Source organism: Nicotiana tomentosiformis, chromosome 3, assembly GCF_000390325.3.
Source record: "Nicotiana tomentosiformis chromosome 3, ASM39032v3, whole genome shotgun sequence".
NCBI lineage: Eukaryota > Viridiplantae > Streptophyta > Magnoliopsida > Solanales > Solanaceae > Nicotiana > Nicotiana tomentosiformis.
In genome coordinates, this window is record NC_090814.1 from 100,653,328 (window position 1) to 100,671,657 (window position 18,330).

The window sequence follows — 18,330 nt, forward strand, 5'->3', positions numbered from 1 at the left end:
GGCATAAGTAAATTAACTTTCAAGAAGATATATATAACTATTTCAATCTTGAAACAGTTCCTCTGCAACAAAAATGCTAGTTAGGATATATGCCAATTTTGCTTTCAATGAAATACATCATGTTATGGTAAAAATATTATTACTAAATTACCTTAATAATTATCTATCATAGTATGTAAAAGGTCAGAACATATATATATGTTGGAATATTATCTTTGTCCTATAAGAGATGTAGCAAATAAAGACATACTTTTCCAGTTCTTTATTTCATTGGATACAATTGAAAAAAATATTTTTATTAAACACTGCACATAAAGTTAATGCAAAGATATGAAAGTATGAAAGGGTTTAGATGGATGTAAAACTTATCTTTGTATTATCATCCAAGATATTTTTCATTGTACTTGATCTCATTGTCTGCTTATAATTTACATAGTCTTAACGTAGAAGATCATGAAATGAGCAATTCGTGCTGATAACGTGTTATAAAATAAAAGCAACTTAGTAAAACATGAACAAGACATGCTGTTATAAAATAAAAGCAATTTAGTAAAACATGAACAAGAAATGGAGATAGAGAGAAGAAAGAGATTTTCTTCTTCAATTGTGTGTATTTTTCTATCTATTACAAGGCATTTATATAGGCATGAAAAGTGAAAGAAAAATATGTTATTGAATATGTTATTAAGCAAAAAAATATGTCATTAAGCATTTAAAAAAATCATGAAGAAAAAGTAAACATTCACCATAATTTAATTTTTCTTATATCACCATTATACATTTTCTTGGCACTTGTTGAAGTTTTTGTTATCAAAACCCGCAATAATGAACCATCGACAGGTCATCTCTATGCTAAATTTTCAGTCATCATTTAACTAAAAAACGTCACTCTTTAATCTTCATTCTGAAAAAACCATCGCCTTTCCCTTTCTCTACTCGCTCTTTGAGTCTCCTCGTTATAAAGTACAAATAGACAACTACAAGCAACAGCCATTTAAATACAATTTTTATTTTCCCAACTCAGATTCCTAAGATATTCATTTTCATCTTTTTCTCTGTTCCGAGTTGCTACTGAGTCAGAATCCGAGTTCATCAAAAAAAAAATTCAGCTATGGCGTCACTTGGGTTGGCTCAACGAATCAGAATTGGACTTGATGGTAACTCGGGTGCTGAATTCCCTATGATGGGTCGGCCCCGTAGGTCCTTGAGCTCGAATTACGGTAGAAGCCGAGTTGGGTTCAGAATTATGGCCTCAGAGGGTCAGTCTGTGGAGCCCGATCTCAGTGTTACTGTTAACGGTTTGAAAATGCCCAACCCATTCGTCATCGGGTCGGGTCCTCCTGGGACCAACTATACAGTGATGAAAAGAGCCTTTGATGAAGGCTGGGGTGGTGTTATCGCCAAAACGGTAAAGCTTTTCGATATTAATACTTCTTTATTTTAGTGGTGGATCTATTGCCAGTTGTTATCTGTTACTCTATTACTTCTATTAAAATTCGATTTACGAGTAGTAAATACAAGAAGAAACTAAACTGAGCTATTGTTTGCAACTAACTTGGGATATCTAATGAATATACAGAATCTTCTTTGTTAGTCCGTGTTGCATGGGTCATTCAAAATGGCAGCTGCACCAGTGTTGGATCCTCCAAAAATACATTTAGGAGAATTCTATTTTCGGAGGATCCCACAGGTATGCGGCAGCATTTTTGGAGGATCCCAGATGTAAGGTGTTCTGAGATTGAAGATCATCTATGTAGGATCCTGGATCAAGATGTTTGGAGTAATAAGCAACTTGTTAAGTAGTAGTTCGTCATCTGCTAGTTCTAGACCAGGTAAACCTTAAAAAGATGTTATCAATGAAAAGTGTGATCAAACTTTTTACTTTTAAAAAGATGTTTGTTGTCCACTGAAAAGTGATCAACACTTTTTACTTATTTCAATTGTGAAAAGTATGAGGAGTGAATATTTATTTATTTTCCTAGTTAAGTTAACGATTATCATTAAAATCATTCTTAACGATTTAATGACTTAATGATAGAATAATCGGTTCTCTTGACTTTCAAGATGGTCCTTCAAACTTGAGTTGGTGACAGAAATGCCGTTGAATATCTTATTAAGAAGCATGCCTTTCTCGTTCTGTTTTATGCCGAATGCAATTTTTTTCCTCTTTAACCAATTTGTTTTCTTCACTCAGGTGTCTTTGGAAGCCGATAAAGTTAAAAATGTGACCCCAAGATATGCTAAATTAAGAGCAGGAGCAAATGGTTCTGCCAAAGGACAAATTATCGGGTGGCAGAATATTGAGCTTATAAGTGATCGACCTCTGGAAACAATGCTGAAAGAGTTTAGGCAATTGAAAAAAGAATATCCAGATAGGATACTTATTGCTTCTATCATGGAAGAGTACAACAAATCTGCTTGGGAGGAACTTATTTACAGAGTTGAGGAAACTGGAATTGTAAGCATATGCGAGGACTTAATGAATAAGATTTTATTCTGCATTATAGTAGTGTTGTCATGCTGATTCTCTTGAGTTGCTATAACTGTCTCTGTATTGATTCTGTTTTACAGGATGCCATTGAGATCAACTTCTCATGCCCTCATGGTATGCCAGAACGTAGAATGGGTGCTGCTGTTGGTCAAGATTGCGATCTCTTGGAGGAGGTTTGTGGCTGGATTAATGCTGTAGCCACAGTTCCAGTTTGGGCAAAGATGACCCCTAATATCACTGACATTACAAAGGTATTTCGGCATGGCATTTTATAGCAAAGATGATAGATTACTAAAATGTTCAAAACATGATCCAATTTGGTCATAACTTCTCCTCTACATCATGCTGTACTCTTTCTGTATTACTAAAACATTCTCGCAATTAAAGCCAAAAGTAGGGGGGAATTGCATTGTGGGGCTTGTATATGCTGTTAGTTTTGTGGAAGATGGATTGTCCGTCTTTCCTTGCTAGATCAACCTGATGATGTGGCATAATTTCTTTTCCCAGTCATTCCATCTTACAACATTTGTGACCCCTTTACGTGTTTGGAGATTAAGCTCGGTGTGGTTGCAAGGTCCCTCTATTGCAGTTTCCAATCATAGAAAAAGGAATAAAGATAAGTTCTTTACCAGTTTGAATGAAGTCGAGAATGACTGTTAACGGACATGAGAAGTGTGATAATTGTGTGTTCTTAGAGCTATCAGATGATTATTATTTTGGCATGTAAAAGGACCACCTTGGCTTGAAATAGTGTGACTTTTGTCATCATTAGTAGTCTCTATGTCTGGATTAAACCATTTTCACTTCCCTTTCCTACTGTAATTATGTCCTCCCACTAGTTTGTTGTTCGCTCATGGGTGACAAGTTATCAGCATTCTGTTGTGTAAGAATTATGTCCTCCCACTAGTTTGTTGTTCGCTCATGGGTGACAAGTTATCAGCATTCTGTTGTGTAAGAATTATGTCTTCTATGTCTAATTTCTGCCCCTTGGATTATAGCCAGCTAGGGTGTCTCTTGACCAAGGGTGCGAGGGAGTATCTGCCATAAATACAATCATGAGTGTTATGGGAATCAATCTTAACACCTTAAGGCCCGAGCCTTGTGTTGAGGGGTTAGTACTACATTGAGAAATATGCTGAATTCAAAATTTCTGCTTTTAATTTTGATCCCCGGCAATTCATTTTCTACTGTTTGCCTTAGATACTCTACTCCTGGAGGCTACTCAGCAAAGGCAGTGCACCCGATTGCGCTTGCAAAAGTAATGAACATTGCACAGATGATGAAGTCAGAATTTGGACATAAGGACTATTCACTCTCTGCTATTGGGGGAGTCGAGACAGGTGGTGATGCCGCTGAGTTTATTCTTCTCGGAGCAAATACTGTACAGGTTGGATTAGAAAGTGACCTTTTTCTGTCTGTTTGTGACTATACAAATTGGGGCAAAATCTCCTTGGCCTAAAATCTTCTGAGTTGTGATCTTAGTGACACTTCAGTAAAATGGGGAAGAGAGTTACTAAACTAGGCATTTCGAGCTAGACTCCTGGGCAACTCCTTTTAATTTGTTTGTTTGTTCATTTCTCTTTTTTTTCTTTTGGTCCTTTCCTGCATGACATTATCTTGGAATGACAACTCTTTATTGGTTTATTATGTAGGTTTGTACCGGTGTCATGATGCATGGATATGGACTTGTCAAAACATTGTGCTCTGAGCTGAAAGATTTCATGAGAAAGCACAATTTTTCATCAATAGAAGATTTTAGGGGGTAATCTCTCTCTCTCTCTCACTCACTCACTCACTCGCACATACACAGAGAGACACTAGATCCATTCAAAAGAAGAAGAAAGAATTAACGCTCAGCTGGAATATCAAGAACTGGGTTGCATTATTTATTGTTGTTTGTTTGGCCAAGTGGGGTTCATTCTAGTCCAACAAGGACCTAAAACAGGTCAAAGAAAAAACTAGAGTTTAACCATATTTAGTTCTTAACTCAAAATTAACCAAATCAGTCGCTCTCAGATATTTGGTCTGAGTTCTGAACTTTCTTCTTATTAAATCCGCTTCTGTGGTTTCCTTAAGTTTGCCCAACACTTGACCTTTCCCATTGCTACTGTATAAAGTTATTACTAGGAAGGGGATTCTTTTGTTTATAATTTGGATATGTATTGCGTGCAGGTCGTCACTTGAGTACTTCACAACCCACACGGATTTGGTTAAAAGGCAGCAAGAAGCAATACGCCAAAGGAAAGCCATTAAGAAAGGTTTACAATCTGACAAAGACTGGACAGGAGATGGTTTTGTGCAAGAAACTGAAAGCATGGTTTCCAACTAGACTTGTAAACTTCTAATTGCACCTTTCTTCTCGTACTATAGATGAATAAATCAATTTCTTTCATATATCTGATCGGATTGGTGTATAGTGACTTTGAACTCTTTGTAGTTCTTTCCGTACATTTCACAACCATTTTCATTCATTTATCTTTTAACTTGATTTAAAATAATTGTGTTGATGATGAAGAATCTCAGAATTCGTTTGGCTACTCTAGTCATCCTCGTTTGTTAATTATGAACTCTTACCATTTAGCAGTTCGTCTATGTTACACCAGAAGAGCCATTTTACAATTAGATAATTCCATATAATTCTATACAAAATGTATATATTGGATACTTTCTTTTTCTTTTTTTTTCCCTCATATAGGAGATAAAAGATATGGATCCTTACTGGATTCAATGTTAAATACAAAATACGAAATGCTTTGCATTTACATGTTTTTTGCCCGCACAAGCTATTCTCGTTTAATTAACTTATGCATGATACACTAAACTAGCACCCACTATATCAACAATAACCCAGGGTAGAGATGTTGTTTCCGATAGAAACTCAGTTCCCTCTAAGAACTCTCCACCTTGTTCTTGGGGTGACTCGAACTCACAAGCTCTTGGTTGGAAGTGGAGGGTGCACACTATTAGAGCAACCCATCGTGTTTGATTAATATTCCTCATTGTGGAGGCTATTCCCCTTAGTATACCCACGTTAGTCTACTTCAAATGGTAGTATTTTTTACCTTAAATTCTAAAAAGGGTTGTCACAGGAATCAAATTGCTGCATAACATTCCCCGTATGTTAAATTATGTTGCATAACATGTTATATGCTAATAAGTTTTGTAAAGACGGAACTAATTATACCACAATATGGCGTGGAGAGGCGGAGAAGAAGTGGAAGCTCCTGAATTCATAGTGTTGATTATACATAGTTGATGAATTCATTGATGATATTCATCATTTTTTTAAATCTTTAGCTTGCCTACAACATAAGCAATATGCTTACTGCCCCTAAAGTTTTCCTCTTAGCTCACAAATTTTAAATATGTTATTTTTTCCCCCAATCGCTTGCAGTTTCTCATCTGATGATTGATCAGAAGGCCTCGAATGAGGCTATTTTTGAAGGGCAATAAGGGGCCAACCAGAAGAAATCAAAGAACAGTATAAAGTGTGAAGTGATGCTTATTAAATCGGGTGACCACTTAAATGACATTGTATTTAGAATCGGTCACTTTAAAAAATATAAGCACGTAATTTAAATAGAGGGAATTACACAATCTGCGCCTACAAGGCACAAACTAATTACCCATTTTTACCCATTTAGGAATTAATTACAATTTCTACCTATTCATCAAAATCTATTTTTGCCAGCTACCCATTCCTTTTTTTTGGTTGAATTTGTTTTCCTCAACATACCAAACCGTGCATATTTCCTTTTAACTAAACCCATAACTTTCTCTTTGTGAATATGTATGAAATCTAATTTTAATTACCCATTACCGCACATTCTAATTTGTCTTACAATGTGTACCTATGCAATCTAAAATATTTACCCAACTACCTATTTTCAAAATCCTTTCCTTTCTAATCCCGGATCACGTGAAACTCCATTAATTGTCCCAACCTATTTTCTCTTTTATTGTCTTCTCAAATATAAATATACGTTTTTCTTCTATCTTTCTCATTTCATGATAGGATCTACGTGTCCATTGAAATTTTTTATTAATTTATTCTCCATTTCAAAATGGTATATAATATATTATTATAGCATATCTAAATCTATATATCTATAATAGAGGGACTTTGCCCGGTGATGTGGCACTCTCCTAAACAAGGATTTTAAATTATCTTTTTTCTCCATTTTTTCATATTTCTACAACTCATTCTTTTTATTGTAATAATAATTTAATAATTATATAGGAGTCCAAAAGTCATGTCTTTTGAAAAAGAATTTCAAAAGTCATTACTATTAATAAACAATTATTTTCTTACATAAGAGAACTAAATGGCAAAATTTTAAAGGACTTGTGGCAATTATACATAGAATCTAATGCCTCATCACAATGGTGAGGAATGTATACATCGTGTATGTTGAAAAGGCAACTGAAAATGTTTTTCAGATTGGGCTTTAATAACCATTTGTCATTTTCAAAGCTTTTGTCCATCTTTATGGAGTGGATGCATCATCTCTTTTTAAAAGTTATGTTTTCCTTCCTTCGTTCATACATATGTATTTTTATTTTTCCTTTACTCACTTATCCCATATGAATGGATCATGGCGTTTGAATTTCATCATTCTGGAAAAATGACTTCTAAAGGAGATATAAGGTCACGACCTTTCCACCAACATCATTGTTTGCATATTCTCATTTGACATCTTATTTTCTTCATATTTCATATCTCTCCATCTAATATCAAAAAAATAAATTCCCTAAAATGTTAGCGAAAGCCATAGTAATAATACCTTGAACTCGGCCTATAATGGTTTTTCAAGTAGTAGGAATTGAAGAAGTGAGTACTTTTTGGAATTTTTTATGTAGCAATGGTTGTTGCACAGATTTTGCAAACATATCTTGGAAATTCTTTGCTATTTTCAGGTTTAAAAGACGCGCATGAAATTTGGGCGCTAGGACAGTGAGATCCTTGACGTTGTATCTTTGATGTAGAAAGGCCCTATTTCATATGAGTGGATGTTGGTCGGATGTAAATTTTACATTTCTCAATTGGCCGGGTTTATTAAAATCTTCACTTCTCTTAAAATTAATGATATTTTTATTTGTTAAGATCTTTTTCGATGGAACTCACGTGCTAACTCGTATCTTGATGTTGAGTTTTAGATTATCATTTGAATCATCCAAGATATATTATTATGAATTTATGACTATCCATTGAAGTTATTATTAAATTTAAACTATCCATTGAAGTTATTATTAAATTTAAATATAAAATAAGTCCAAGTAAACCACCTATTATAAAAATAAGAAAAATGAACTTTTTCAAAAATTATTTTCTCTTCTTTCCATTTCCAGAAAATCAAAGAAATGACAAATTTAGAAACCTATACAGATTGTAAGATCTAAAAAGGTAATAAAATTATTTAGTTAAAGTTTATAATTTCTAATCGAGGAAAACATAAAACATATCTACACTTGATACTAAAAATCTTTTTTTATAATACTTAAAAGTATAAAAATGATTAAAATGGCCGAGAAGATAAAAAATTTACGTGTCTAAAAAAAACTGTTTGTGTGAAACCATAAAAAAATTTAAAACAAAAATAATATTTTACCTAACCATTACTTGGAATGTAGACATTTTGAGTGAAGTGTGATTAACATTGGGATTGTGTTCATATATCCTTTATTATGGGATTACCTTCATATCCTCAATTATATCACACACATGTAAAGAGTGATTATAGTGAATAAATTTTTCCTTTATTCTTTTAGTAATGGAGAAGAAATAGATAAATTATTGATGGTACTTCAATGGAGAAGTATAATGATATATGGTAGATATAAAAATTTCTATGATCGTTAATTTAGACATTAATTAATGTACGGAAGAAAATAAAACTTCATAATTGTCGAAATATAATTAATGACAACATGATTTTAATAAGGATGAAGAACGACGAAATTTTATCATTTTTGTTACTTTTAAAAAGAATTATCTGTTACTATGTGGTTGTATATGTCAAGTTATTACCCCTCCGATAAAATAAGAACAACCCCATCCGATAAAATAAGAACAACCCCATGTTCAACCCCTTTTTACCAGTAATATTGTTATGGTAGTAATATCACTTTTTTTTTTTGCCTTCAATTTATTTTTTATGAAACTGGTTATACGAAGTGTGTTGGAGCAATCGAAAAACATAAATATGTCCTATAATTTATTCAACTAATAGAAGTAAAATCATAAAGAATTTTTTAAAATTGCAGTAATTTAGTTTTATTTCACGCTGCTAATTCATTAGTTTGTAAATAAAAAGCAGGGACATAAAAAGCTGATATGGCATTCCCAATGACCAGCAATTAGATTTATCTCTTTTCTCCTTTTTTTGCAATATTTCCCTTTACCTTACTTAAAGAAAATACAAAACAAAACAAACAAAAAAAAAACACTAACAAACTTGCGTCTTTTCCCTTTATTGTATCTACATGATAAATAAGGAAAAATAAATTTTACAGCCGTTTCTAAATTCTAATAGATGCGTTCCTAACATATGCGACTTTTCTCTTTAGTTTCTAAGACAGATGCTTAGTAATATTTTTGCTAATTTGTATGGAATAAATGCTTACCGTTACAATAAGGTTTAAATGCTTACCGATGCTTACCGCTATAAAAAGGTTTCGGCTTCCATGAGGTTTAAATGTATTTGCTTTTTTTTTTTCAACAACAAAAAGGCGAATAACTTTGGCTCTCATGTGAATTTTCAAGAAACTAAACCAAAAATGTAGTTCCACTGTTTCATTTGCTCATGGAGAACTCAACAGTGAGTACTTCATGCATTCCTTCACTTCTTTTATTTTTTGCTCAAATATATCTAAATTAAATATCAGATGATTTATTCAATGAAGGATTGTATATGGATATATCTTTTGTTCAAGTACCTTGAGTTCATTATTGACATATTATATTTCTCGTAGTCTCGTAAATGCGATTCCCGTATAATATTATATCCTGTCAATGGGCAAGAATTGAGAATGCAGAAGGTGTGCGTGCAGTCCATAACTTTTGCTGGAGAATGTAAAAAACTAAAAAGTTTTGTGCTTGATCTTTTCTTTTATCTTTTGCAAAGTTAGAGAATGTGACAGTGTGGCAGATCCCGCTTTCCTCTTTAAAGAGCCTTATACGGCTTGGCGGAAAAAATCCAAATTAGCCCAATCAATGGTTATCAGATAATGTATAATTATATAAGTAAATTACTAATAATATGTCCCGGGTGTTATTTTTATTTTATTGTTATATTAATTTCGGGACTTTCATATTTTTCTTATTGTGTATGGGATTCTTATGAATGCATTATCAGTTAGTGTTTCATTTTAAGATTGTCTTTCTTCTTTTGGACTAAAATTACCTATTTCTTTTGAGATCAAATGTCTCTTATTATGAATAATAGTTGCCTCTAACTTATACATTTATTAATAACAAATGATATTGTCTACAATAATTAAAATTATTTGTGGACAAATATAAATCAAGGACATGCTAGAAGAGTTATGTTACATATTCTTTTTCTCAATAAAATGAAGGTTAATTAACTTCTCCCTATGTGACACTTTTATTCATTTTTTGTTTTTTTATTTGTATTTTTTTGTACATTTGATTTACATATTGCATATGTCTTTTATTATATTTTAATCATAAATTTTTATATAAGCTTTTATCTTTTCTGTATCAACTAAATTTATAAATATACATGTCTTATTGCGCGAAGCGCGGGCAACTTAACTAATTTTAGTATAATCGACGACGCACAAAATTGAGTTAATTAGATTATGTGACAACTGATATTAATCCAGTTTAATAATTGAAATAAATAAAAAATTCTTTGCGTACAACTGTATACCCTGTTGGTATGTCTATATACTATACTGGTATCATATGTTAGTTGGAACCTTTTTTGGTTGTATTAGCTATATTTAATTGGTACACTGTTTGATTTTTCTTTAGTAATAATAGAATAGTACAATATCTTGATTTTTTATAATTTTCCTTTATGCATATGTATTATGTAATCATTTTGATACTTTTTTATGCATTTGTTTTATATAATAGTATTATAGTATAATTTTTTGAAATATATTATTATATTAATATGTGGTACACTATTTTTTTGATTTTTCTCTTTATGTATGTGTATTATGTAATAGTAGTATAGTCATATATAGTTGTCTGGAATTAATTAGTAGAACTGTATACCCTATTGGTATAATTATATGTCATATTGGTATCATATGATAGTTGAAATATTTTTTTTGTTATTTTACCTATATTTTTAAGTGAATTCTATTCTAAAATAATTTATATGATCATATTTTGCTGTGTTGGATTTTCTTGTACCTATGGACATAGATTTTGTATATTATGTAATAGTTTTTATAGTTATATGCAGTTGTTGTAACGACCCCGTACAACTATATACCATATTAGTATAGCTATATACTATATTGGTATCATATGTTAGTTGAATCTTTTTTTGGTTGTATTAGCTGCATTTAATTGGTATATTATTTTATTTTATTTTAATAATAGTAATATAGTATAATATCTTGAAATACTTTATTATATTAATATGCGGTACACTATTTTTTTATTTTTCTCTTTATGCATGTGTGTTATGTAATAGTAGTATAGTCATATAGTTGCCAGAAATTAACGGTTACACCTTGTACGTCCGAAGGTGACGTATAATGAATATGAAACTTGTTAATCATGATTTAAATGTGTTTAAAGTCATAATATGACTATATATGATGGTTGGACAAAACACATAAAGTTAGGGGGAAATCAGATTAAAGTTGCGGAAAAACCGACTAAGAATTTGCCCTATAACAGAGCTTTTTGAGAAATAAATTTTGTATGCTATATGAGGTCTTTTGGGACATATTATATAACAAATTGAAGGTCTTGGAATGTAGTTTCCAATACTCTTAACCGTTCGTTCATTCGATATCCGGATAAAAAGATATAAGCGTTGGAAAATTGGCGAATCAAAGGGTGCCAAGCTAGCACCTTTTGACTTTTCAAAAGTTTGATAAATATGTTTTAACTCGTCTCTCTCTCTCTCTCTCTCTCTCTCTCTCTCTCTCTCTCTCTCTCTCTCTTCATTTTACATAGAATCTGACAAGAGACACCATAAAAGATCGGTCCTTGAGCTCTCTAATAGCTTCAAATAATACTAACATCCCCGGTACGAAATCGAGAAGCGATAACATTAGAACGATCCCTACGACGTAAGTATCACTATATCACCTCTCTTTTTCTCTGTACTTTGAGATTTGGAATGTATTTAATAGTTAATAAAAATTTATAATTTCTGTAGTTAAGCTTTAAAATATCAAGAAAAGTTGATAAATTCGTTTCCTAATAGTTAAACCTCACGGGACGGTGATCGGAAGCCGTGAATTCGAGTTATTTGATTTATAGTAGACTGTTTTGTGGGGTGTTTTATGTTGCTTTTGGGCTGCTGATTTATGGAGTTTGGAAGGATAAAAATGGCGTGGAGAAATGCCACATGTGGTAGGGTAGTAGGCTAGTCGCTCGTCGTTGTAGTTGCAGGCTAATTGATAATTTGTTGATTGGGTGTATTGTGGTATATTTGAGAGTTTTGTTGTATTGAAGGTCCCGGATTGTAATTAGGTTGGTTTTAAGTTGCTGATTGTATTGTGTTTGTATCTCGCCTATAGTAGGCTTGAGAGAGCAGTAAAATCAGGGGAAATGCTGCATGTTTTATTTTAGAATCGAGTTATCATTTGAGATACGTAATATACTATCGCCATCTAAATTGTACACGTATTTCTTTGCTATAGGGTTGGCACTCTAATTGTCATAAGCTTATTGTTGAGTTGCATTGACGACTTGAGGTATATTAAGGCTATCCCTTCTTTATTTTTGGCATGATCCAAACGATACAAACGAAACGAGCAAAATACACAACTTTCATAAATGACTCTATTCATAGAAATACTAGGGGTGTCTATATTCTTGATTCCCCACGTGAATTATTATTATATTCTCTGTTCATGGGTCCCAGAAAAATATGTATTTGATAAAGTTTGTCCGAAAGGAATATAAATTTTATGATATTCGAGAAATCTTATTAACGTATTTCTTATGTATTTCATGCATTTATACATGTACATTGACCCATGACTAGAAGGCGTTATATACGCGTATATTATATGTATATGGGATATGGGAAAAGGTTAAGGCGTTATATACGCACCACCACCTGATCAACTGGTATATATTGATGATTTTGTCCACAGTGGCCGAGATGATATGATGGGATGCCCTCAGAGGCATGATGATGTTATGTACACCTATACCTATGCATGATATGACATTTACACGCACGTGCATGATATTATAAATGTTTCAGGATTCACAAAGTTATTTAGACTCACATGTGGAATTCTTTACCACATGTTTCATCTATGTCTTTTATGTACTGATTTTTATGCTTTACATACTCAGTACATAATTCGTACTGACGTCCCTTTTGCCTGGGGACGCTGCGTTTCATGCCCGCAGGTGCAGGTAGACAGACTGACGGTCCTCCTTTTTAGGATCCTTGATCAGCGAGAGTTGGTGTGCTCGATTTGATCCAGAGCTGCTTTGAGTTTTGGTACGGTGTGTTTACATATATATGGGTACGACGGGGCCCAATCTCTTCCTTTATACAGTTGTACACTCTATTAGATGTCTGTAGACAGTCATGTATAGTTATATAGTATGTGGCCTTGTCGGCTCGCCCTACAGTATATATATATATATGTCTTTTGGGCATGTTTTCCCACGTAGGTTGTTCATATGAATTAATAGTTTATTTCCAGACGTTATGCATGACCTACACTTATTTCATGTTTATATCTTAGACGAATGCTTATGGGTGTTTGATAGGTAGAACTCGGGCACTCGTCACGACCTATCGGTTTGAGTCGTGACATTAACCAGTAAAATTATATACCATGTTGGTATAGTTATATATCATATTGGTATCATATGGTAGTTTGAATATTTTTTTGGTTATTTTAGCTGCATTTTAAGTAAATTATATTCTTGAATTATTTATATGAATATGATTTGCAGTGTTGGGATTTTTTTGTACCGATGGACATAGATTATGTGTATTATGTAATAGTTTATATAGTTATAGGCAATTATTGGAACGACCCCATACAACTATATACCGTGCTAGTATACGGAACGAGCAAGTTGTTTTGCGAATATTTAGCTTGCAACGCTAGCATGTAATTTTTCATACTCTTATTGCATTCTTTAATGTTTTGGTACAATAGTATAGTCGCCGATAGTTGTAGCAATATTCTAGAGCAATCATATATTCTGTTGGTATACATGTATACCATATTGATATCATATGGTACTAGAAGTCTTTTTTGCTACTTATACTTTTATTGCATTTTCCAATATTTTATTATCATTTTTATTCTAACTAGTAGATATGAAAATTTCGTTGATGTAGATTATGTTTTACTCCATAACTGATTGTGTTACTGCTAATGGTAGAGTGTGTACTGATATTTGTAGGGAAAGAGATCACGGTTTGCATGGCAATCACGTGGAATTAGAAAAGGATCAAGAAATAAAGAAAAAAAATAAAAAGAAAAAAAATAAAAATGAGTCAAATTTGAGTGTGAAATACGTTATGATAAAAATAACAATAATACGATCTGGGCAAAAATAAATGAATAAAAGAGAAAAAAGAAAAAAATAAGAAGAAAACGAGAAAAAATAAAAGGAGAAAAGAATGAAAAAAGGAAAAAAAAAGAAGCATTGAAATTAAAAAGAATTGGAGAAAAAAGAGAAAATTCCCCACAAAAACTATCATGGGTAGAAAATATAATTAGTTTGATTGGTAGAAAAATAAATGGGTAGATAAGAGTAAATAGTTTTATTTTTGTGGGTAACTGTGTCATTCATCCATTTAAATAGTATTAGTGACCCTAAGAATGTGTTATGGCGAACCGGGAATGGCTTCCAAGTCTATAGTCTTATAAAAATATATAGTAATGCCGCATTCCCTACTTAGTTATCGTGAAATTTCTCAGGACTCTTCTCTATGAAGAATGCCTCCTCGTTCTTCGTCCATTCCCGTTCATTTGAGAAAGAACTTATTTCGAGCGTTCGGTCAGGCTTGCTTAGGTTAAATAAGCAACCGAAGCTAGTAGTGTTGAATTTTAATATTTAAACTGGTCATTTTCAAATTTTCAGTAGTATAACTAAGTGAAAATAGCACGGGCTAGCCAATTTTCGGACTGGTAATTGAACAATAGCCATCGTTTGCAAAGTCATTGAAAAATAGCCACTATTTTGCCGCAACACGAAAAGTTCCAGCATAATATACTTGAGATTGGTGCACTTGTGTATGAACTTTCAGCATATTATGCTGGAACTCCAGCACACGGAAAGTTCCAGCATAATATATTGGAGATTGGAGCGCATGTGTATGAACTTCTAGCATATTATGCTGGACCAATATATTATGCTGGAGCTCCAGTATATTATGCTGGAACTCCAGTATATTATCCTGGAAGTTCACATGTAAAAAATTCGAACTCCAGTATATTTGGCTGGAATATTTTTTGATTTTGAACAACATTTTCGTTCAGATTTATCATTACATGAAAAATAGCTAAATTTCAATTATATTTGAAATTGTGGCTATATTTCAATTACCACTTGTAAATCTGATTATTTTTGAATATAATCCTATAACTAAATGGGCTATTTGTGCTAATAATTGTAAAAATAATTATCCTCGAAAAGAAAAAAAAAAAAAGATGCCGGGATCTAAGGTATTATCGTAATTAAACCCAAAACAGGTGGCAGACGTTGTCATCGCAAGTTATATATAATTAAGCTCATGACACTCCAGCGCTGCTTACTGAAACTAGGGTTTCTCATCCGCAGCTCCTCTTAACCATCGCCTCATCATCCCCTTCCCCAATTCCCCCAACGCAGTTCTAACCTTCCCTTCCCAAAATGGCTGTCGGGTATTTCTCTTTAACGCTCATATCATATTTCTGATTCATTTTTTTTCTGTTTAATTCTAATGCTATTTTGTTATTCCATTGTACAGCAAGAACAAGAGGATTTCCAAGGGAAAGAAGGGAGGAAAGAAGAAGGCGTAAGTAGCATTAACACCTTATTCATTGGTCCGTTTGTTGTGTTATGTGTAATGTGGGTAATACTTATGTTGGGGGTGTGTGTGTGTGTGATTGTTGGACTGCAGGGCGGATCCGTACGCAAAGAAGGATTGGTATGATATTAAGGCACCATCAGTTTTTGATATCAAGAATGTTGGCAAAACCCTCGTTACTAGGACTCAGGGTACCAAGGTCTCTATCCCCCTCTCCCTTTTTGTCTGTGCTATGTTTTGTCCTTTACATTTCTTTCTAGCGCTTATTGATTTTGATATATCATTTGTTTTAAGTGCGTTTCGGTTATGTCTTTAGTTCTAAATTACAAGGATGACTAATTGATTAAAGTTATACTTAAATGACATTATAGTGAAGAAATGTTTGTTTGACTTGGTGTAGGAGAGAACTGTTGGTTATTGGTAGTTAGTGTTTGGCTGTTTGTTAAATTATACCTAAATACTCAAATCGAGGGCGTCATGTTGTGACAGTATTCACACTAATAAATATGTGGATGTGTTATGAGAAATTTGGTTGGAAAATTCTGTTGTGTCAATGCATCCTGAACTTTACTAGTAATTGGTGATTTGGAAATTAAAATCAATGTTGCTAGTCGGATAGGGTTGATTTCTCCTATAACTTCTCATAGAGACGTACATTTATCTTGCAATTAAGCAACAATTCAATAAGATTCTATGACTTTTATCTTTAAAACGGTGGGGGAACCATTTTTGTTGCGGCTGTCTGTTTTCTTTTCTTTTCTTTTCTTTTCCTGTCTGTGTGGATGATTACATATCTAGAGCATTGTTTTCTACTAACTTTATTCTGCTTCATGTTATTATTTGATCTACCTGCTTTTCTTGGGTCTATTTACTGTGCTGTGCTAAAAAAAGATTGAACTTTGATTTTTCATCTTTTATATACTATGAAAACACAGTTGTAATTGCAATTTCAATAGAATAATTATGTCCTTATTTTCCCCTCAGATTGCTTCAGAGGGCCTAAAGCATAGAGTATTTGAAGTAAGTCTGGCTGATCTTCAAAAGGACGAGGATCAGGCTTTCAGGAAGATCAGGTTGAGAGCAGAGGATGTACAAGGAAAGAATGTCCTCACAAACTTCTGGGTAGGATGATTCTTTTAGACAATCATATGTTTGCATTTGCTGCTGTAGATTGAGTTCTAAATTCAAAGTAATTACAGGGAATGGATTTCACAACAGACAAGTTGAGGTCACTGGTTCGCAAATGGCAGACTCTGATTGAGGCCCATGTGGATGTCAAGACAACAGACAGCTATACCCTGAGGATGTTCTGCATTGCTTTTACAAAGAAACGCCCAAACCAGCAGAAACGTACCTGTTATGCTCAAAGCAGCCAGATCCGTCAGGTTGGTAGTATTTTCAACTTGGTGTTGTCTTATGCACATACATGCTTATGGTCGTCATCATATCTCGCAAGTTCTCACAACCATATCTTTAATGTTGTTTTAGATCCGTAGGAAGATGGTTGAGATCATGAGGAACCAAGCAAGTTCATGTGACCTGAAGGAGTTGGTTGCCAAATTCATCCCTGAATCAATTGGCAGAGAGATTGAGAAAGCAACTTCAAGCATCTTCCCCTTGCAAAATGTTTATATTCGAAAAGTCAAGATTCTCAAGGCCCCTAAGTTTGATATTGGCAAGCTGATGGAGGTATGTTATGTGTCTGTTCTTTGTCGTATTGATTTAAACAGGACGCATCCATAGTTTACTATGGAATTCATTATTGTATACCAGAAGCTATTTTGTTATTAATTTCGATTTACTCTTGTAGGTTCATGGTGATTATTCAGAAGATGTTGGCGTGAAGTTGGATCGGCCAGCTGATGAGACAGTAGCAGAGGCAGAACCCGAGGTTCCTGGAGCGTAGACTCGTTTCATCCTTCTGAAGTATGTGATCGAATATGGTGATAGTCTTTAGAGCCTCACATTGTTTAAGTTGAGTTTTGTTGTGACGATCTCAAAATTTTGCTTGTTCTTTGCCTATGTTTGATTTATACATTATCATAGACCAAGATATGGGTTTTGCAGCTATATATCTACTGCTAATTCTGCCCCCCTTTGTGTTTTTATCTCACTTTGAAACTTGCTGAGTCGTGCTATCTTTTATAGACTTTGACAGCTGCAAATTTTGGAGGACAGCAAATGATGTTTTTATGGACGAACTCTTTATTTCTTTAGAAAGTATTACTGGTCTTGATAATTAAGGTCTTAGATAAGTCGTAAAATCTATGCCTTATGATGTCAGTAATTCTACTGCCCAAAACGCTGTTCTATCATGTTTTGTTAACTAGTACTTGCCCCTCTAGGAAACATTTATTTTCGTACTGATTTTGTTGATCCATTGAACTATGCTTCTGTTAGTTCATTGTTAGACTCCCTTTTTGTGTTTAAGGACATGTGATATATACGGTAGCGGTGTGAAATAACTCTTTATCAAATTGAGCTTAAAATATAAATATGTAATTTTTTGATTTTGAGATTTTGCCGGTTAGTTAGATGTTCATATAAATTCACCATTTTAAGGTGGCTAGATAGTTTTCATTCTGCTTGCTTCCTTTTCCTTGCAGACCCAGGGACAATTTAGAACTT

General features: G+C 33.3%; 2 protein-coding genes across 2 annotated transcripts; both read left to right on the forward strand.

The window, feature by feature from the left end:
• The first annotated feature begins 849 nt into the window (after nucleotides 1-849).
• Nucleotides 850-5,028, forward strand: LOC104118980 (dihydropyrimidine dehydrogenase (NADP(+)), chloroplastic). Its single transcript, XM_009630367.4, has 7 exons — nucleotides 850-1,408; nucleotides 2,195-2,458; nucleotides 2,572-2,742; nucleotides 3,490-3,602; nucleotides 3,692-3,878; nucleotides 4,144-4,253; nucleotides 4,664-5,028. The coding sequence occupies exons 1-7, from the start codon at nucleotides 1,112-1,114 to the stop codon at nucleotides 4,818-4,820; spliced, it is 1,299 nt and encodes a 432-aa protein (XP_009628662.1). The 5' UTR covers nucleotides 850-1,111; the 3' UTR covers nucleotides 4,821-5,028.
• Nucleotides 5,029-15,416: 10,388 nt separating this feature from the next.
• On the forward strand, nucleotides 15,417-17,795 carry LOC104118981 (small ribosomal subunit protein eS1). Its single transcript, XM_009630368.4, has 7 exons — nucleotides 15,417-15,556; nucleotides 15,643-15,690; nucleotides 15,796-15,901; nucleotides 16,687-16,824; nucleotides 16,902-17,087; nucleotides 17,191-17,391; nucleotides 17,513-17,795. Exons 1-7 carry the CDS (start codon nucleotides 15,546-15,548, stop codon nucleotides 17,606-17,608), a joined length of 786 nt encoding a protein of 261 aa, XP_009628663.1. The 5' UTR covers nucleotides 15,417-15,545; the 3' UTR covers nucleotides 17,609-17,795.
• Nucleotides 17,796-18,330: the final 535 nt, after the last annotated feature.

What these genes read in the sequence shown, in the direction of transcription:
- LOC104118980 (XM_009630367.4), top strand. Translation starts at nt 1,112, where the DNA reads ATGGCGTCACTTGGGTTGGCTCAACGAATCAGAATTGGACTTGATGGT. An exon ending in GTGGTGTTATCGCCAAAACG is followed by an intron (nt 1,409 to 2,194) that starts GTAAAGCTTTTC and finishes TTCTTCACTCAG; the next exon opens with GTGTCTTTGGAAGCCGATAA. An exon ending in GAGTTGAGGAAACTGGAATT is followed by an intron (nt 2,459 to 2,571) that starts GTAAGCATATGC and finishes TCTGTTTTACAG; the next exon opens with GATGCCATTGAGATCAACTT.
- LOC104118981 (XM_009630368.4), top strand. An exon ending in ATGTCCTCACAAACTTCTGG is followed by an intron (nt 16,825 to 16,901) that starts GTAGGATGATTC and finishes AAGTAATTACAG; the next exon opens with GGAATGGATTTCACAACAGA. An exon ending in ATATTGGCAAGCTGATGGAG is followed by an intron (nt 17,392 to 17,512) that starts GTATGTTATGTG and finishes TTACTCTTGTAG; the next exon opens with GTTCATGGTGATTATTCAGA.